This window comes from Phodopus roborovskii, unplaced genomic scaffold, assembly GCF_943737965.1.
Source record: "Phodopus roborovskii unplaced genomic scaffold, PHOROB, whole genome shotgun sequence".
Lineage (NCBI taxonomy): Eukaryota > Metazoa > Chordata > Mammalia > Rodentia > Cricetidae > Phodopus > Phodopus roborovskii.
This window is the reverse complement of record NW_026125052.1, coordinates 33053385-33074657: the sequence shown is the minus strand read 5'-3', so window position 1 is coordinate 33074657 and position 21273 is coordinate 33053385. Positions and strand designations below refer to the sequence as shown.

The window sequence follows — 21273 nt, the reverse complement described above, 5'->3', positions numbered from 1 at the left end:
AGGTCTCAGAATCCTCCATCGTACAAGGAGTCAGAATGCTGGCAGCCCTCACCTAAGTAGACACAGAGATGCCAAGGACACTGCTGTGTGCCCAGACCTGGTGCGTTTGCTTCTTTTTGAGACCAAGCCTTTCTGCGTAGCCCAGGCTGGTTTTGAACCTGCAATCCTCCCTCCTCAGCCTCCAGAAATCTGGTATTGCAGGTGTGTGCAACCACCACATCCAGCTAAAAATAATGGCTTCAGTGACTGGGTGATTTAAGAGTATTGCTGGGATTCGATTTCTAATTTCAGACGCAGAACCACATGCGAAATACATTAACTACTACTTAAAGCAACGCGCCCTAGAGCAGTGGCTCTCAGCCTTCCATTAACACTGTTGTGGTGTCCCAAGCCATAACATTCATTATTTTATTACCACTCATAACTACGACTGTGCTACTGTTATGACTCGTAATGTGACCCACAGGTTGAGAACCTCTCCTCCAGAGCACTGTAGGCCTACCTCCGTGGAATCCCACATACGATGTACCACTTTCCATTCGGGAAAGCTTCGTAATAAAATAAACGAAGACTATGTCCTTTGTCCCTTGTGTTTTGTTGATTTCATTGATGGCAGAATACCTGTTTAAAAGCAAACACAAATCAAGACCATGCATGCACACAGCCTGTGTTGGGAGCTGGCTGGCATGTGCCCTCTAAACTGACAGGGGCAATCTCAAGCTCAGTTTCAGGAGCTTAAATGGACTTCACAACTTCCCAGAATCCTCTGCTCAGGACTGACTTTCCTTTCCTGAATAGAATTGTGTTGTGACACAGGCTGAGTCTCTCTGGCCATCCGATGAAGCCCTGAGACTGATCCCCAGTAGATCTCACTAGGCACTGAAATAGAATATGGCTACCAGTGCTTTAAACAGGCCCAGAGATTCCCCTTTAACACGAACAAGAAAATATGGCTAATTCTATCCCAGCTGCTCGGGAGACTGAGTCATGAGGATCATAAGTTCAAGGCTAGCCTGGACAATTCTGAGACTCTATCTCAGAATGAAAAGTAAAAGGAGGAGCTGGAGAGCTGGCTCAGTAGTTAAGGGCACTTGCTGCTCTCCTAGAGAATCCAGGTTTGATTTTCAGCATCCACATGGCAGATTACAGCTATCCGCAACGCCAATTCCAGGAGACCCAGTGCCTTTATTTGGCCTCTGTGAGCACCAGGCACACACACACACACACACACACACACACACACACACACACACACACACAGAGTCAAAATAAAATAAAAGGGGGGATATCATTGTAGTCCTACACGGTTATATGGTTTACTAACATAGGTGAGGTTTGCTGAGTACTGGTGGCACACGCCTTTAATCCCAGCTCTCAGGAGGCAGAGACAGGCAGATCTCTGTATGTTCCAGGCCAACCTGGTCTACAGAGTTAGTTTCAGGACAGCCTAGGTTGTTACAGAGAACAACCCTGTCTCAGGGATGGAGAGATGGCTCCGTGTTAAAAACACAGACTGCTCTTCTAGAGGACCTGGGTTCAATTCCCAGCACCAACATGGCAGCTCACAACTATCTGTAACTCCTGTTCCAGGGGATGAGACACCAATGCACATAAATAAATTCAAAGAAAAAAGAAAGAAAAACCCTGTCTCAAAATATCAAAAAAAAAGTGAAGTTCAATCTTAGTCATACATACACATCCACAAACTACACACCCCACTCATACATTACACATACCTGTAAACCACAAACATTGCACACATACACAAACCACACGCACCCCACTTACACATCTCATACTTCCACAGAGTCTACCTAGTTATTGCTCTTGAACTTGGAATAAATTCATATTGTGCAGTTGAAAACTGCACATGACTAAAGAGCAGATGTAAACACATTTCAAGGATATTTTTAAACATCCTATTAATGGTCTACTATTTATACTTGTGTTGTACAATTTTGTTCTGCCCCCCCAACCCCTGCCATATGTGTGTGGGTGTACATGATCATGTGTACATGTCTTCATGACATGAGTGTGGAAGCCAGAGGCCCAACCACAGGTATCGTTCCTTAGACAGCGTAGGTAGGACGTGGGGCTCTCTGACGAGGCTAAGCTTGCCCAGGGATCTTCTGGCTCTGCCTCCCCACCTCCCCCAGCAAGTGTGCATCGCCACATCAGCTTCTACATGGCACTGGGGACTGAACTCAGGTTCCTCTTGCTCACGTGGCTGAGCTATTCCCCAGAACTCTAGCTTTTTCATTCCTTAATTCAGTCATCCAGTGACAGACAAGAAGAGAATTTTCTTGTTAACTTCTGTTTCTCACGACACTGTACTGCTTGAAGAGAAGAGATTCTTCTGCGGTTGTGGGTGAATATTGATTCCCTGTGTTGTTTCTAGACAAACCCTGAAAACATACTTGGCAGAAGCTACCAGCTGGGCGCTGTGGACACCATCGTCGAAGTCCGTCTGGATGACTAGGATTTTACGCCTGGCTGAGTTCATTAGGCAACAGCTGGAGGAGAAAGGGAATTACCAGGTGAGTTCCCTGTCCCGGAAAATGTATAAAGGAATCCCTTGAAGGAGGGTGAGGCCAGGGCTGCAGAGAAAAAGCATGCAGAGACACAGATGCCCTCCATCGGGTAAGCAGATGACTCAGAATTCTAAGTGTCCAGCAAAGCTTCCTGGGGAGACAGGACCGGCTGGGAAACTCTGAGAGGAGCAGAGTAGTGGGGACAGAGAGGTCAAGCGGGAGGCCTGGGCAACCCCCAGTTCACTAACCAGTGCCCATTACTACAGCCCCGCCAGAGCAGCTGGCCAGGGCGGGGTCCCCCAGAATGGAGCCGGAAGAGCGCCTCACCGGACTTCCTTAAGGAAGGAGTATTCAGTGTCAAACTGTTGCAGTGACAGGACTGTGGGCTTTGAGGCCAGCCCTTTCAGCTCGGACGCCAAGACTTCACAGTCGCTACCCGTGAGCAGTCTGGAGAAAGTGGTGATCTGCAAAATGGGAGGCAGACTGTTGGCCAGAAACCAGTGGGCAGAGGGCCTGGCCAGAAACCAGTGGACAGAGGGACCCCGGCCAGAAACCAGTGGGCAGGGGGCCCCGGCCAGAAACCAGTGGGCAGGGGGCCTGGCCAGAAACCAGTGGACAGAGGGACCCCGGCCAGAAACCAGTGGGCAGGGGGCCTGGCCAGAAACCAGTGGACAGAGGGCCCGGCCAGAAACCAGTGGGCAGGGGGCCTGGCCAGAAACCAGTGGGCAGAGGGCCTGGCCAGAAACCAGTGGGCAGAGGGCCTGGCCAGAAACCAGTGGACAGAGGGACCCCGGCCAGAAACCAGTGGGCAGGGGGCCCCGGCCAGAAACCAGTGGGCAGGGGGCCCCTCTACTTGGTCTAGAACCGAGAGGCATGAGGAGCAGGTTGGGCCCTGCCCATAATGGGTGCACATGGCACAGTGTGTGTGCAGGCCTGGAGTATCTCCAGAAGAAGACAGGTGAGACAAAGGGACCGTAGGGTTAAAGGCACCAGGAGAAGTTTCCCAACAGGTGCCATAGGCTCCTTCCTGCTCTGGACCCTTCTGGGGACTGCAGGCCGTCAGATGGAGCTAGCCATCCTACCACAGCGGGCCTCGGTGGCCACACCCCACAATGCGGGCTCCAGTGTCCCTTGAGGTACGCTGAGACTCGAGCCCCCAGTTCTCACCTCCTGGCCCGATCCATCCCTGAGCTTCGGATTCCCTCATGTCCAAACCTGATGCTTATTCCTGAACCTTCCATGTTGCTAAGCAAGGCCTTCAGGCAGTTAGGAGGGATCACCAGATGCCCACGCCCACTGTCCCTCCATGAAGTCAGTAATGAGCCTGAGCATATGCAACCCCACCCCCATTTCTTCCTTTTTTCATGTCTGCGCATGGGTGTTTTGCATACGTGTCTGTCTGTGCACCCCATGTATGTCTGGTGGCTGGAGAGGTCAGAGGAAAGCACTGAGTCCCCTGGGACTAGAGCCACAGCTGGTTATCAGCTGCCACGTGGGGTCTGGGAACTGGAGGAGAATCCACTGCTGCTGACCATTGAGCAATCTGTCCAGCCACCGAGCCGTTCCTGTGTTTGGTTTCCAAGGGTTCCCTGTGTAGCCCTGCCTGTCTGGAAACTCACTCTGTAGACCAGGATGGCCTGAAAATCAGAGATCCTCCTGCCTCTGCCTGGTAAGTGCAGGTATTAAAGGCTTGCGCCACCACACCAGACTTCCCATCACCTCTTGATGCCATCTGTCTCTCTGCTTTGACTGTCCTGGTCCTGAAGCTTCTAACTGGCCTGTTCCCTGTCTTCTACTCCCTTCTGGACATCCTCCTGCAGTGTTCCTCGAGGCAGGAAGGATCGGGTTCCTCAGCACAGCCACTGAGGACCCCCGACAGATCTTTTTTGGACCATCTCCACCTCAGGACACAAAACGCACAGCTTGCAACCTCAAGCTCCGCCAATGACTTACTTCTTCAAGGGATTTCCAGTCTCAGTCCCTTAGTCTTGGCTGTGCCCAGCCCGCTCTAGGGGTGCCTGCTAAAGAAAATCACATCTGTCCTCCTCCCCACCCCAGCTCCTGCATAACAGGTCGTGTGTGGTGTGGACCCTAACTGCTTGAACACCGCCTTCCTAAGTCGCACGCACGCTGCCCGCCAGAGGACCCCGTGAGGCCGGGGACACTGAACTTACCCCCTGTGCTCAGAACATAATTAACAGCCCAGTCGGCATGTCCTTCTTAGCTGTGTCACCCCTCTGCCTCCTGGCTTACATAGAGCTTGAGTTCCTGACTCTCGGATGACAGAGCAGAGGGTAAGGCTGGGAGGCCGGTTACCTCTGTGAAGACAGCCTGGCACTCCAGGCGGGCCATGCGCAGGTGGACCTGGAGGAAGTCTGCGAGGGAGTTGTGCTGCTGGTTGTAGTAATACTCCTGTGCCAGTTGTCCCGCAGTGAAGGAGCCCAGGGAGGAACCACTCAGCCGGACCACAGCGTCTGGGGTTGCACACTCCAGCAGGATGAACTTGGCCTCTTCCGATACCTTGCGGTATAACTCTTCCGTCAGGTCCCTGGGGCCCTGCCTCTCCACAGCCTGCAGCACCACAGAGGCGCAGGCGTCGGAGTGGTAGCCAATGAAGACATCTGCGGGACTGTACTTGTGCCTGGCAATGAACTGATCGGCTTTCACGTCTGCAAACTCACGGGCCCACTGCTGCAGCTCGCGCACGATGCTCTTCTGCCATTCCTCCAGCACCGTGTTGATGTCCAGGTAATGTTTCTCCAGCCGGTTGATGAGGGGCACGGGGAACTGTTTGTACACCACATCCTTCTCTTCGATGACGATGAGGCGGAAGTCCGCGTGCACCCGACATTTGACCCGATGGGTGCCTAGTCCGAGGTCCACGTACTTCTGGCCCCCCAGGTAGACGTAGTACTGGTTGAGAGCGTCATACAGGCTCTCGTACAGGTTCTGGAGGTTCAGCAGCACCGCCATCTTCCCCGTCTCCATGCAGATCTTCACCCGATTGATGTTCCTGCAGACCTGGGTGTATTCCTGGTCCTTGGGAAAGCTGGAGCCGAAAATGACCTCAGGCTGCCGGCCCTCACCGAAGCACATCCGCTGCAGGATCTGCAGGGCCACATAGTTGCTGGTGAGCACCAGCAAATACCGGGACTCATCCGCGCCGGGTGCCTGCAGACCACTGTAAATGTTCTGAGTGATCAGCTCCACGGTGCTGACCTCTTCCTTGTACCTGGCCTCAGGAAGACTGGCTGTAAAGATGTCCAGCGCCTGGACGCTGTCTTTGCCGCTGAAGTTCCGAAGGACAGCGTGGGCGATGTCTTGTGGTGAAAGGCCCCGGTTTGAAGCTTTGGCTTTGGCAAAGACCATCTTGATGAGGCTGTAATAGTCACGAAGCCCGAAGAATTCCTTGTCCTGGATCTTACACACTGTTTCATAGGCCTTGGCAAACGGTGCAAAATACCCTCGGATTCTGTCCTGAACCAGCCTGTCGGAAGAACAGATCCCCTCAGCGCTCTCTATGAGCTCTTTCTCGTTGGGACTTCCACGTGACACAAAAATGCCTCGGTTCATCTTGGCGGGATCCAGAGCCCAGTTGGAGATGCCAACAAAGCCAACTTTTTTGTATGGGGCGGGGTCATCTTCAATGCACCCATCTTCCAGCAGGGGGTGCAGAGTCTTTAGGGGCATTTTGGGTGAGTCTTCTGCCAGCCCGACCTCATCCAGCACCACCACAGAGACGTACTGCTGCAGGTCCTTGCCCTGCTGGAATCGAGCACACTGTCTGAAGGTGCCGATGATCCCTTGTGGTGTGGAATGGGGGCTGCACTGGAAGGACACCAGGTGGACCTGTTTCAGGCAGCGGAAGAGGTCAGAGAAGGCAGACTGCCCTTGCATGGCATCTGCTACAATGATCTTGGCAAGGGATTTGGAGCTGCCGGGCTTCCCCACCAGGAAAAGGGGGATCTTAAGCTCAATGCAGATTACCATCATGAAGACATTCTCCTTCAAAGCCAAGTTCCTGGCTATGTTTGTCCTGATGGGTGCCCCCCTCAGAAAAAGATCTTGTACATGAGTGATCTCATCAAGAATGGCCTTGCTGTCATTGAATGGGTTTGGAAAGCACCTCTCAATGGCTGTGCGGTAGGATGCTTTCTCTTTTTCCAAAGAGGCATGGTAACACACCCCGGTGGCCATTATCAGGGACCAGAGAACAGGATCTCTCTCGAAAATGTGGTTTCTGTCACTGGATTCGTAGAGATAATCATCCAGATGGTTTAAGAGCATCTCACTGTGGTCATGAAACCATCTGAAAACTTTCACACAGCGCTCCACGTCCCGGAGGCTGACAAAGCCACATTCATTCTCCCTCTTCCTCATGAACCTCTGGGAGGTGGACAGAACATCCACAATCACACGAGCCTCACTATCATCTAAATCGATGGAGTCCACCAGTCTCTGGACGATCTGCTGGATGTAGAGATTTTCAGCGGCATCATTCAGCTGTCCAAAGTCCCACACCAAAGGAATGAGGCTCGGGGGCAGAGCATGGACGCGGTATACCAGCTGCCGCAGTGGGATGGAGCCCAGCCTGTCTGCAGTCTCCTCTGCACTCACCCTGTATCCCAAACCTGCTGACTCCAAGCGGAGGATCATTTCCTGGGAGTGCTTCCGGTAAGGGTTGCAAGCAGCAATGATATGCAGGCCGGAGCCCTCATTTAGGAACTCGCCATCCACTGTTCCGTCACACAGGACTTCTTTGATGCAGCTTACAGCTTCTGTCGTGTTGGCTTCATCGAAGAACAGGATGGTATCCAACTTATGTTGGCCCGTATTGAAGAAGGCTGTCTCCTCAGCATCCTTGACTTTGGAGTAGATCATGGATGGAGTTGTTCCTCCATGGACCTTCACCAGCTTCATAGTCTCTGCTTCAACACTACCACGCTTGAGGTCACTAAGGAATTTGATGAGCCTGGTTTTCCCACAGCCCGTCTCTCCCATGATGATCACTGGGATCCCGCACCGGAACCTCATCTCAATGGCCAGGATTTTAAGCATATTGTCTGTTGTAAGTTCGTACGTTTCATCAGGGTCAATGGGCCACTCAATCCCTAGTGCCAGACAGAGTCTTTCAAGTTTCTCACCTCTGGGCAAGTTATCAAAGTTGATATTGAAGGGTACTCTCTGAAGCAGCAGCCCATCAAACAATTCTTTTGTCATGATATCCTTCTTGATGACATTCCCATTCGAGGGATTGATGGCATCGACATAGCCTTTGTTGTTAGGCTGCAAGTGAAAGCCTATGAATGTCATGGTCATGCGGTCGCCATTAAAGAAAACATATGGATGAGGCTCTGACTCCCACCTCTTCCGAAGAGAGAAGGGAGCTAGGTCTTCTTCAGCAACTCCATCCATGGTGACCAGGTGCTTACCTGGGCTTTGGTCGGAAGTGTGAAGAGACGGAGTAGCAAAATCTCTCGCCATTAAGATCATGAAGGTTACCACAAAGTTCTTGAAGCCCCTGAGTGTGTCTCCAGTAAAAGCTGAGTTGCAGAAGACGGAAGCCTCGCAGTCCTTGAGCTGACAGTTCAGAAACCAAGCAAAGTTCCGAAGCTCTGCCCAGGAAGGGTTCACCACGCCACAGTAGATCAGGAAGTGCTGCAGGCACTCCTCAGGGGACCCTTCCACAGAGCCGTTTTCGTACTGAAATGTGTCCAGGTTCTGGCTTTGGTGGAACCGTCTTAAATACTGGTATGGTCTTTGGAAAGCCTCACTGCGGAACTCCACTAGGTCCATTCCGGGTTCTCTGTGGCTCCTCCCCACGGGAGCCAGCTCCATATCTATCACTTCCTTGGGAGGACGGCAGATAACTTTGGGGAAGATATCAAGAAACTTGAATAGGGGCGCACGTGCATTCTGCAGAGAGGAAACACATTGTCACTGAGCTTCTTAAAAACTGCCTTTGTGTTTTAACTCTCCAGGTCTACATGGCATTTCACTTGCCTTCAACAGGCTGGAGACTCTGCCTGCTGAGGTTTTAGAGAAATGAAGTAGAGACACATCCTTAACAAAAGAGCACTCCCTAACAACTGGGTTCTTCACTGTGCGCATGCAGCTGTGTGTAGGGTGTGAGCGCCAAACCTCTTTAAGTACTCAGGTCCAAGAGGAACTCATCTTCCCTGTACTGGAGTTACAGAATCAGTATGTCTTCCCAGTTAAGGGGAAAGCACCTTAATATAAATGTGTGTCTGGCTCTGGGCAATGCTCAAAGAGGAGCCGGCCTCCAATAGAAGATTTTACTTGCTCGGATACACATTAGGCTTATCCACGCCATATATTGCTGTGGTCCTTACATCTTTCAGGTCCCAGTCCCAGGTTGTACTTACACAATTTGAACGGAGATGGGAGGCTGATCACTTGGGCAGATGGAATATTACCAGAATTATTTGTTATAACCCAGGGTCATCTTGCTCACCTGGCAGAATTAGGCTTTTCCTGGTAAGAGCACAGGGGATTTGGTGGCAGGTTGTGAGCCTGTGCTGCCCGCTGGAGTGTTTTGATAGGGGGCTGGACCAATGGCTGGCTGTAAATCAGGGTTATCTTTATTTGTCATGGGAGCAGAGCCTCGCTGGAGGTCAGTCTCAGTGACTGGACGTTCTCAGCAAGCCTGCACTTTAGCTAGGGTGGACGGTTTTCTTTCCTGCAGTTGCTGACAAGCATAGTTAGTACACTGTCTTTCAGTCATACCGGAGGCAGTGATTCTTTAGGTAAATTCTACTTTGTGTAACTTGATGTGTCCTAGGGAAAGTTCCTTAGTAAACCCCTGTGGTGTTGATTTTACTTCAAGTTTACCCTGTATGACTGAGAGACGGCGGCTCCCAGCACAATCCAGTTGGGCTGCGAGCCTGAGATGCTGCCTTGTCACACTCTGGGCCATAGCGCGTGTGCGTGTGTGTGTGTGTGTGTGTGTGTGTGTGCTGATCCTGAGGGAACACTTCCCATTCACCTCAGTGATGCTGGTCTCAGTCAGAGGAAATTCCTTCACCCCACTGAATGGTCCAAGCATGAAAGTGAAGGGTCACACTAGTGGTTCTGGTCTCTTGTTAATCACAGTTCATTCTTCAGTCCCAGCTGACCACAACCACACCCAAACAGCCCTGATACTTCCCTCTGCATGTCACAAGCCAGGCCTTTACCGTCTGCTAATCTTACAAGCTCCCAGAAAACATTCCACTGAGCTCGGGACACTCAGTGGCGCAGAGTTCGAATATCACCGTAATTCTCTCCAAAAGACGTGGTCAGGTCTGTCACAGCAGTAGCTCGTGAACCTGGTACCTTTTTGGCCTAGCGAGAGTTCATATTGCCGAGATAAAACGCCATGGCCACTTTTTGGGGAGGAGAGGGCCTGTTTGATCTTCCAGCTCTCACACTCCATTACTGAGGAAAGTCAGGGCAGGGTCTCAAGACAAGAAAATGGAGGCAGGAACTAAGGCAGAGGCCTGGGTCACTGCTGACTGGTTTGCTCAGCCTGCTTCCTTGTGCCATCCAGAACCAGGGGCCTACAGGTGGGACTGCCCCTCCCCCCATGGGCTGGGCCCAGCCACAACCATAATTAACAAAGCGCCCTGTGCCCTACAAACTTGCCTACAGGCATTTGTGCCCCCCCCCCTCAGATAAGTCAACCGTGTATCACGTTGGCAAGAAAGCAAGCCAGGGTAAGGTGTGCGTGCTTCGTTCAGCACAGTCCAACCTTTAATTTTGTTTTTCTCAATACGCACCAGTTTAGAAGGCCTCTTCGGCTGTACTGAGGGCTCTTGGGAGATTTCAACAATGTATAAATGGCACGGGTTCCGAAGCCACATCTTCCCATTTATATCCATTAGGTACTGCAGAATGAGGAGTTTGAAAAGAAAGACAGGAATCCCAGTCTGTACCTACAGAAGGAGACACAGGCTTGTGAGTGTGTAGGGCCGGTAGCCATTGCTCTCACGCTAAGGCCTGGCTTGTTTGCCCCACGACAGGGTGATGTGTGACGGGGTGTGTGTGGAGGCAGGAGGCAGCCAGGATATGGCAGCTGTGTCTTCCTCCGGTGTCACAGTCCCTGGGGACGGGGGGAGGGGGGGCGCGGTGCTGGGACACTTACAGATGTGCTCACATCGATGTGGAATATCACAGGTGTTTTCTGATAGCTCCCCTTCAGGAATGGCAGGAGGGAACGCAGGACTCGGCTCTCATCCACGTGAGGGTCTGTCAGCCGAATGATTTTCAAAGGCACCTTTTCACCCTGTAGCTTCATTTTCAGGGTCTTGTGCAATCTGTTCACGTAGAGCGACTTTCCTGCAATGTGAACACACAGAAATTAGACCCCAAACCTACAGGCTGAAAGCAAGAGAACACAGAGATGTCGTGGGAGTTACTCTCTGTTTAACTCAGTATGGATGCGATGGGCTACCCCTGCTCACTGGCTCAGGATGCGATGGGCCACACCTGCTCACTGGCTCCCTGTCTCACAGTTCCCCGTCTACCACCCACTGGCCAATTTTGCCTTTTCCTAATTCAGCCAAGGACAAGAGCATGGAGGAACAAACTCTCTCCCAGCACTGCAGTGTGGTTCAGGGACAGCGAGTGGACGGGATGAAGGAAACAGACAGCAACCAAAGGATGCTCAGAGTTTCTTCTGGACCAGAACCAGCACGGATGCAAGAGACCCGGAGTTTACCGAGGAAGTAAAACTACAGAAAGGCTGCTGAGGGGAGGGAACAGGGCTCTCGGGAATGGCTCAGTTTTCAAAATTAGGTGAGAAAGGTTTACAGCTAAGGCAGAGCCAGACCCCTGGAGAGGGGCTTCATCTGAGTGTCCCCTGCTGCTGCTGGAGGAGGGAGCAGTTTCTGGTAGAGGGGACCTCTCCACCCACAGGCTCTTTCGTTACCGACACCAGCTCTTTCAGAGGTCACGATCCCAACACACATGCCGTCTCTGAATACAGCTGCTGCTGACAGGCTGTCCTTCGGGACCTGAAAATGGCTTTCCAGGTAGGCCTGGATGTCTGGCAGTGGGGCCTGGGGAACCAGGGGGACTTTGTGCTGGCTGAAGGTGGAGGGGAGGTAGCTGTGCTCCCGGGCAGCGTCACAGACTATCACCAACTGATAGTCCTCTCGGTGGTGCTGTATGCACAGGTCCTGGAGGAGCTCCTCTGCCCGGCAGCCCACTTCATAGCTCAGCTGGTCTGCAAAAAGCAAGCTGTAGATCTTGTGTTCCTGGGACCCCAGTGTGAGGCAGCGTCGCAGGAGAAGTTCCACCTCCTCCACCGTGGTCCCCGGGGTGCAGAGCAACACCTCATCAAATTTGGGCAGGGGCTGTCTGGGGTCCTGCATGTAGACGGCCAGCGCAGCCGCCAGCACCTCCGAGTGGCCACACAATACCAGGTTGGGCTGGCCAACCTGCAGGCCTTTGGGGAGTGGCCGCTCTACGGGATGGTCTCCCAGTGTGGCCAGCTGAGCCAGGCATGTGCCCAGGGCGTCCAGGTCCAGGCAGTCTGGCAAGAAGGCACTCATGCACCCTAAGGACTGCTCCATAATAACCCGGAGCTTGCCAATTAAGCTGGACTCAGAATGTAGCTGCAGAGGCAGGTGCTTCACAACCTCCCTCTGGCGGTCTCTGGCAGCTTTGCTGTCACAGGACCTGGTGGCTTCTAAGATGTCATAGGCAGTGCATTCGCCTTTGATGAAGGACAACATCATGAGAGCAGCTTCACTGGGTCTGGATTTCCTGAGCTCACTGCTCAGGTAGACCAGCTGTTCAGCTGTGTAGAAGTTGAGGTAAAAGTGTTTGGTTCTCTTCTGGGTGACGGCTTTCTTCCATAGGTCTAGGAATTCCTCCATCTGCCTGCAGAGGGCGCCCAGGACCTCGATGACATCACCACTCTCTGCCAAAGTATTGATGGGCTTCAAGCCGAAGTCCATGCGGATGGAGACACCGGATCTGGGGCAACAGTAGACTTCAGCGGTCCACGTCCTGAAGAGCATGTTGCCTGCACAGTGCAGGCTTATGAAGGCATGCACAAGCCTCTGTATGCTGCTGAAGACCTGGGGGGGGGGGAAAGATAGCCATGAAACCAAGCACAGCCAGGGCTGCAGGGAAGACACAGGAACCTACACACACCTGTCCACTTAAGTTCCCCGTGGAACTAGACTGGTGTGATGTGTCTGTCTGCCTCTGCCTCCCGAGCGCTGGGATTGAAGGTGTGTACCACCTTGTCCAAGGTAAGAAAAAGGGTGTCAGTGTAATGATTGTGTGTGCGTGTGTGTTGTGTGTGCACGCTATGTGGGCGTGGTGTGCGTGCATGTGTGCATGGGTGTGTGTGTGTGTGTGTGTAAAAGCAGTGTCTCATGTCCCCAGGCTGGCCTAAAAATCAAGATCCCCCAGCCTCCACGGGAGCGTGATAGATACTTGACGGTTCATAGAGGCAGCAAAGTGATTGTTTCTAGGACTGTGCAGTGGTCATCTCTCCCTCACAGCTGGTGACATTCCCTCCTGAGGCTCTTGGAGAGGACCTGTTTGTTGTTCTCGGGTCTGTCCTAGTTCAGATATTTCTCTGGGGGTTTGGTTTGTAATGCCATGCATCCCACAGACCCATCAGCATCAGTCTCTGGTTATCAGAGCAGAGCTCCGTGTTGACCAAAAGCCAACTGAAGCCCCTTCCCATGGCTCAGTAAGGAAAGTGTCCAGGCCGGCTGGAGGCCAGGGTGGCCTCCATGGGGTAACAGCACAAACTCATAAGCTCACCTCTGAAAACTTTTCCACTTCTAAGTTGCTGTTGTGGTCTTTCTTGCCAGACATTAGCATAAGCTTATTTAGAAGCTCCTTCAGCTCTTCTGTGGAGTAGGTACGCTGTGTCTCCTGAGCATCGTGGTCCTCAGGGAGGAGAAGGTGTAGAACGGTATCTGGGGAAATCTGGGAGGTGGCGCACATTTGAAAGTTAGTTTCTGGTGCAGTCCCATGACTTTATAGCAAGACTGCAGGGCCATTCGAGACTGCACCAGGATTCTGGGAGGCTCACCTTCTGACCGCCCTTGGGTGCCTTGATAACATAGATGCCCTTGTTGTTGATCACTGTGGCCAGAGACAGAGATGAGAGCTCCACAGACCCATGGCTTTCCTTCACCGTCTTCAGCCATTCCAAGTTTCTGGCAGAATCATGCTATTGGGAACAAAGCAGGAAGCAGGCTGGAGTGAGTAGCCATTTTCCCATCGTCACCCCTCACCTCTGCTCTTACTGGGGTACAGCTGTCCCACACCCTGCCCCCGGCACCCGTATTGTGTCTTTGGGTTCTGTCTTGTCCCTCGGGGCCCTGTCACTCAGCATATGTGCCTCAGACCCTGAGCAGACTCACCAGCTTGCTGGGCAGGTGCTGGTCATTGTCCAGGGCCCTCCAGAGTTCCTGCAGATGACCCATGAACCCGTAGAAGTCTGTGCCCGAGGCCATCTTGTACAGCAGGGAAGCATAACCCTGCACAGCATCATGGAAACAGGCCACCCGGTCCACATCGATGTCATTCTCCCCCGCAGAGATGGAGGCCAGGTCCACAAACACCTTGAGCTCATTGATGTCTTGAGAGGAGAAAGGGGTGTTTAGCACATGACCGTGCTGAGTTTGGGGCAGTGATCCTAAATGAAGCTGGACTAGACACCACGCCTGTGTCAGGGTTTGACCCACTCCCCGCTTTTGCTAAGAACGTGAAACACACAGTGAATCTATTGGCTGACAGCTAACCTCTATCAGACAACAGTCCCCTCCCCCTCGAGCATTATACCAGGCTTGCGGTGCAAGCCACGTAACCACCTAAACGGAGATGTAGGCTTATCTCTTTGAGACTATGTTGACGAGAAAAATGGACATGACTGTCCACAGACTTCTGACCACTCAACAGATAGGCACGGAAAACCTTCGAGAGGGGTTATAGGAAGCCTCTCTGGGGAGGGGCAGCTGGAGAGATGGCTCAATGGTTAAGAGCACTGGCTACTCTTGCAGAGGACCCAGGTTCAATTCCCAGCACCCACATGGAGGTTCACAGCCATCTGAAACTCTAGCTCCGGGGGAACTGACACCTTCTTCTGACCATCTTGGTATCTGGGATATGAGTATGCATTCCCCCCCATACACAGAAAATTAAAATAAAATTATGTAATTAAAAAAAAAAAAAGATCGGGCTTAGTAGTGGTTAAGAGCAATTGTTGGCCTTCCAAGGGATCCAGATTCCATTTCATGTCCATTCCACGTGGTGGCTTTCACCCAACTGCAATTTCAGTTCCAGGGAATCTGACACCCTCTTTAGACCTAACACATGCACCAGGCACATGTGTCACACATACAGTACATACATACAACGCCATTACAAAGTAACAAATTAAAAAAAAACTTAAAAGGCTAAAGGAGGCTGGGTTTTTACAAAATGATCTTCAGCTATTCACAGCAAGCAGCCATAGTATTCAGGGCACAACAAAGGAAAGTTTGTAACAAAGCCCAGTGACAGAGACAGACATCGCCTGGATGCCTAAGAAGGCAAGGAGCAACTTTCCTGGCCTTTGCACAGCATGCGACAGAGGGGACCTCTTTCCTCAAGTACCACTCTGGCGCTTCCCAAGACCCAGGGACATCCAAGGAGCTGAACATACCTTTCAGGGCCTCGTGCAACCAGTTCACAAGCTCCTTCTGCCGAGAGAGTTCCTCCAGGCAGCGGTGGCGGGGCTCAGTGATGTCTTGCAGCAGCTTCTTGGCCTGGATGAACTCTTGGCTGATCTGCTTCAGATTTTGATGACAAAAGTTCTCAAAGGAATCCGCCTGGAAGATGAGGTTTTAGCTTGTATTGGTACTGGTTAGCCAAGCCTAGTCTTCAGGCAGCCAATCCCCCCACCACACCTCCAAACATAAGATAAAGCAAAGTTTGTTTAATCTAGGACAGCAGGACCCCTTGTCCCTCCGCCTCTTGCTCACCCCACACCTCCCACTGCACATCAAAGCCTACATGGTCTTACATAGCACTACCAGATCTCTCTTTGTACATATATTTTTCTATTTTACTGGTCCAGCAGCAGTCCCAAAGGTGACTATGGTGGTGCATACCTCTTATTACAGCACTTGAAAGGAAGAGGCAAGTGGATCTATGTGAGTTCAAGGCCAGCCTGCAACAGCCGGGACACAGAGAAACCTTGTCTCAAAATGGAAACAAAAGCCCTCCCATCTCAATTATAATCTCAAAAGTAGTAAAAAAACAAACATAGTAATTATACTCTCAAAAATAATGAGGAAGAAAGAATGTGGCCTCTTCTTGAGCTGCTGATCCCCTGATGGAAGGTTGAATGGAAACTCGCTGGCTCAGGAGCTACCAGAAGAAAGCTTTGCTGTCCACCTGCTTCACCATCTCCTACACTCACCCCACCCCAAGCCAGAAGCCCCTTAGCCCTCTCAAGAACACACTCAGGAAAGCCAGCAAACAACTTACGAAGTTTAACAGCGTGCCAAGAACACTGAAGTCACCGGTCACACCCAAAGTGCTTCGGACCTGAAAGATGACCTGGGCAGAGCTGACGGCCTGGTGCAAGCTATGGTATTCTTTGATCTGCCCAACACGCTCTGAGATCCAGCCTTGCTGGTCCTGGGGATCTATAGTGCACATGGACTTCAGATCAGCCGTCAGTTCATCATATTTATCTACAAAGTCCCTGAAGACGTAATCAACTTCGGCAAAAGTGATCTCTCCTGACTTCAGATCCTCGTAGAGCCTGTGGAATTTCTCATAGCAGGGGGAATACAGCAAGTTGCAGGCCTCTGGGAGCAACAGCTCCAACTCTCTGCCCTCCTCAGCACTCAGCGACTCTGCCGCCTCTTGCCAGAAGACTTGGAAGATGTGACAGTCTTTCAGGGAGTCTAGCTTGCTTGCAATGTCTAGGATCTCAGTGCTCAGGCAGTAATGTGTCTTGTAGCCTGAGGAGTTGGGTAGCTTTATCAAGGCTTCATTTAGTTTCTTAGTGCTGAGGTCTTGAGAGTGTATTGCTTCAATATCTCCAAACTCCACTATAGAAATAAGATAGCAGCATTTTATTTTAATTTTCTTGTATTTTATCATGGACACACACTTCTTGATTTTTTCCCCAGTTTGTTTGTTTGTTTGTTTGAGACAGCGTTTCTCTGTGTAGTTCTGGCTGTCCTAGAACTCGCTCTGTAGACCATGCTGGCCTCAAACTCACAGAGATTCAACTCTCTCTGCGTCTCAAGGGCTGCCACTGCCGCCTCGCATCCCTTTTGTTTCTTAATGCACAGAGCTAGAGCAGACATGCATTCCCTCAGACCATGAGCTCCTCCTCAGGAAAGCAGCTAAAGTGTGTCTGCCAAATACAGCATCAGGACAAGAGGGCAGGGGTATATGGGGGGATGTACTTAGTCAGAAGCACTGACGACACCAGCAGGGTGAAGGGACAGCCCAGGGCACCCTCACCCATCCAGTGATGCTGAGGATGAGGTACCCCACCTCGGGAGAATCACCTCTCATTGTGGGAGTCAACAGTTCTAGCCATACAAGTTACAGAGAGATGCTGGTGGGCGTGGTAATGAGTATAGAGGTGACACCGGATTCCTCTGGCAAACACAAGTGAACTTGGATTTTAAAAATTCTGATCCCTGGAGCCCATATAATGTCAGGCGGGTATGGCAGCCTGTCTATAATTCTAGCCTGGGAAGGCAGGGATGGAGGAATCCCCACCATAAACTGGCTAACAAGACTGGACACATCAGCGAGCTCTAGGTTTGATTGAGAGATCCTGTCTCACTGAGTAAGATTTAAAAAAATAAAAAAGAGGGTGGTGGTGTCACACACCTTTAATCCCAGCACTGGAGAGGCAGAGGCAGGAGGATTTCTGTGAGTTCAAGGCCAGTCTGGTCTATAGAGTGAGTTCCAGGATAGACTCCAAAGCTACACAGAGAGATCCTGTCTCAAAAAAACAAAACAAAACAAAACAAACAAACAAAAAAAACAAAAACAAAACAAAACAAAACCAAAAACAACAACTAAAAAAAAAGAATAGGGTGAACAATGTCTCGAGATTGCCTCCCAGTATCTAACCTGGACCTTGACATGCCCCCCACACATGCAAAATTTAAAAAAATGTTTTAAACTCCCCCAGCAGCGCCACCCTTCCCCTGCCCTCCACTGAGCGAGTGCCCTCAGTTATTCAATGCCTCTCCTGGGTGCCCACCTTGCACAAGGCGTTTCACGCTCCCAAATTGCTTGAGGAGGCTCTCCACGTATCTCTTCTCTTGCTTGAGGAGGAACAGATCGTGCTTTCTCCTGGCCAGCAGGTCCTTCAAATCACAGGCCTTCTCCTGGAGCGGCAGCCGTATTCTATCTGAAAAGCAATTTAACAGCTCATACGATCTAGATTGTCTTTCATGTGACCGCTTTCTGCTGCCTTGCTCTGCACATGCACCATGGTCAGGGCAAGGAGGGACCAGGAAGACTCCTGCTCAGCCAGTCTATAAAGACGGCGGAGCCATGTACTGGCAGAATGGAACGGAGCAAGCAAGTGCTCACCACCTTCAGGCCACTGCTTGCTCGCTCATGCTGTCCCTCAGAATAGTAAGCCACAGCTTCTCAACTCGCTTACAAGAACTTCGGACAGTTACGAAGCCTGGGAGCACATCTGGCCCACCAAACGTCAAGGTGACTCAACTGCACACTCACTTAAGTTCCAGATGTCAACAAACTGACTCCTGTGCTCGAGGATCAGCTCCAGCTGCCCAACCATGATGGTGCCACTCTTGAGTTCCTCTGCAACCTTCTGGAACACAGACTCAGCCGTGGCCATCAGCTGCCTGCCTTCCTCCGTGATGTTGTCTAAGATTTCCTCATTGGTTCCTGATCCGAGAGAGAGAGACAGACAGAGAGAGACAGACAGACAGAGAGAGAGAGAGAGAGCACATAGTTCAGAGCCTGGGCCTCCTGCCTGACCTCGACGACTCCCATCACACCCCTGACAGCAGCAATGTTTTCAGTGTGACAGCATTTGCCTAGTCCATGGCTTCACGTTGCGCATATCCTGGCCATCATGCCCCACTGTAATGTAACATTCGTGAAACTGACAATCAGTTCATATGCAGAAACTTTAAATACGTTTACTTTTCACCCCCAGCAGAACCTCTCTCCTGCTATCGTCAGATGTGTATTAAGAGAGAATGTTTAGCCAGGCAGTGGTGGCTAAACCACTAAACCACCACTCTGATCCCAGTACTCTAGAGGCAGAGGCAAGCAGATCTGTTAGTTTGAGGTCACCCGGGTCCACAGAGAAAGCTCTAGACCAGCCAAGGCTACATGGTAAGACTCGGTCAAACAACAACAAAACATGAAAACAGCTGAGGTGCCCTTCAGCAGGTGAACAGATGAAGAAACCGGGGTCGCTCAGCACCATGGAAATGAACATCCCGTGATGAAAACAGATCACAGCTGTTGGTCAGTATGAAGACAGGGAGGGTCCCCAAAAGCGAATTGCTAGGCCCACACTTGTAGGGATCAACTAGAAAACAAACTATAGGGAAGGGAATAAGAAAGAAGGACTCCCCAGGTGCTGGGAGCTGTTTGGGAGCTGTTTTCTTATGAATTTTTCTAGGAAATCCATCAGTCGAAAACACACACCTGTGATACTTTCCAGCTAATAGCAAATGTGTATGTCACCCACATAAGCGGGCGTGTTTTTGCCTCACGGCTCACACGCCATTAGGGGCTCCTGTCTGGGCTGCCCACCTGACCTGGTGGAAATGATTGTTACAGCCTCGCATGGGCTTCTGGTTCCAAACCCAACACATTCCTGGTACAAGATCTAAATACAGCAGCTCACACAAGGCACATGAGAGAGATTTCAGGGGAAGATGTAACACTTGGGTCTGCGTATGCTGGGAGAGTCAGGTGGGACTTCCTGCTCCGTTAGTTAATCAGGACTGCTCTCAAAGCAACTGCTCTGAAGGCCACCTGCGTTTGTCTAGGGGTGTTTGTGTGTGTGTGCGTGCGCGTGCGTTGCGTGTACGTGCATGTGCGTGCATGCGTGTGCATGTGCGTGTGCGCGTGTGCCTGTGTGTGACGTGTGCATACATGCATGCGTAGGAAGTCCATGCATAGGGTCTCTCTCTGAACCTGAAGCTTGGCTTGTAGCTGGAAGCTACAGGTATCCTGTCTCTATCCTCTACCCTACTCAGCCACCTCCCCACCTCAGCAGGCCCTTCACCTGCTGGGCCATCTCCCCAGCCCAGCTTTAGTTCTGCAGACAGAAAGCCAGCCAGCCGTCTACACTCTGCACTTCATATCCCTCACCTGGAGACCTTAGACTGGTCCTGCTAGCATGCAGCAGCGCTCAGAGGATGGTGACACTGATCTTCATCTGTAGGATGCCCATGCCTGTCTAGGTCCCTCCACCCAGACCATGCCAGCTCAGTGTCCTGCTTTCTGTCCTGTCCTGCCCCCTCAGCATGCTCCCCACAGCCTCCTTCACATACCACACAGTCTGAAGAGTTGCTTCATATCTGGCCACGTGAGTAGGTATTTGAAGATCTCGTCCACACCCTTCCCCTGGTGCACTGGCCAGGACTTGGTTATCACAGCTGACAGGAGAGTACCAAATTTCTGCAAATCCTGATAGGAGAGCCCCTCGAGAACGCTGGTCTGAGACTATGAGAAAATGAGTGAAGAAGAAGGAAACAAACCAATGCCTTCTTCGTTTAAAATAAGAGAAATGTGAAAACCCATGTGTCGGCCCAAAATAGCAATCCTCGCTTTTGGGAAGGGTAGTTGTAGGCCAGCCTCAGCTAACACAGAAAATACAAGGCCAGCCTGGGCTACCCGAAGCCTTATCTTAAATGTTTTCAAATCGCATCCTTGAAGGATGGAATGCAGGTGACGAACATGAGTTACGAAAGAGGGTGTAAAGCTGCTGCCTTTGCAGCTCTGGTTCTGCCGTAGATGCTTTTGTTCGCGGTGGTGGGTACGTGCATAGAGGTGGATACGTGCATAGAGACGGCTCTGGCGGTGAAAGCACACAGTAGGGCAGAAAGTCCCACAGCTTCCATTGCGGCATCCTGTAGTCTTCGGGGTTTGCTCATTTCAGCATGTGGCTTTGTGAGGGGGATTTAAACCGCAACTGTCTTATAATATACTTTTTCACTTTAAAGTTATCCTTTTAATAATATTTGAAATATATCCAAAGTAGTTCACAGAGCCTCCAATCAATCAATAAATAAATAAATAAAAATGCTCCGTGGGTTACGAACTAATGGCTAAATGCTTGCCAAGCACGTATACAGCCCTGGTTCGGTGTTCAGCACCACTCTAAAAAAGAAATGTAGACTAGAAATTTTGCTATTTCAGACACAGTGCCTGCTTCCAAACCCAACACTAGAGTCCAGTCCTTGGGACCCATGAGGTAGGAGGAGAGATCGAGTCCCCCAAAAGACATCCGCTCATATCCATGCATGTGTGCCCTGGCATGGACACACCCACTAATGCTACACTATAGTAAGTTAATACAAGGAAGAGTAGAAAGCTTAACATTTCTTTGAGCTCTCTTATCACACATGTGACCAGCACAGGTTTGACACAGTGCTCAGGCAAGTCAGCGTGGACGGCACAATCTCTTTTCCACACCCAGGACCTTTACCTCAGAAGGACGTCAAATGGAAGAAAGGCCTCAGCGGAGCTAAAA

General features: G+C 51.2%; 1 protein-coding gene across 1 annotated transcript in view; it reads right to left on the bottom strand.

The window, feature by feature from the left end:
* Positions 1-21273, bottom strand: part of Rnf213 (ring finger protein 213) — an 89430-nt gene that overhangs the window by 43839 nt on the left and 24318 nt on the right. Inside the window, exons 18-32 of the mRNA XM_051181693.1 lie at positions 20072-20243; positions 18270-18443; positions 17785-17934; positions 16035-16606; positions 15208-15373; positions 13925-14142; positions 13591-13731; positions 13317-13484; positions 11461-12616; positions 10675-10868; positions 10310-10465; positions 4848-8447; positions 2859-2995; positions 2418-2513; positions 503-621 (exon numbers count right to left, since the gene is read on the bottom strand). Coding sequence (XP_051037650.1) covers positions 503-621; positions 2418-2513; positions 2859-2995; positions 4848-8447; positions 10310-10465; positions 10675-10868; positions 11461-12616; positions 13317-13484; positions 13591-13731; positions 13925-14142; positions 15208-15373; positions 16035-16606; positions 17785-17934; positions 18270-18443; positions 20072-20243 — 7219 coding nt within the window. The remainder of the gene's footprint in view (positions 1-502; positions 622-2417; positions 2514-2858; positions 2996-4847; positions 8448-10309; positions 10466-10674; positions 10869-11460; positions 12617-13316; positions 13485-13590; positions 13732-13924; positions 14143-15207; positions 15374-16034; positions 16607-17784; positions 17935-18269; positions 18444-20071; positions 20244-21273) is intronic.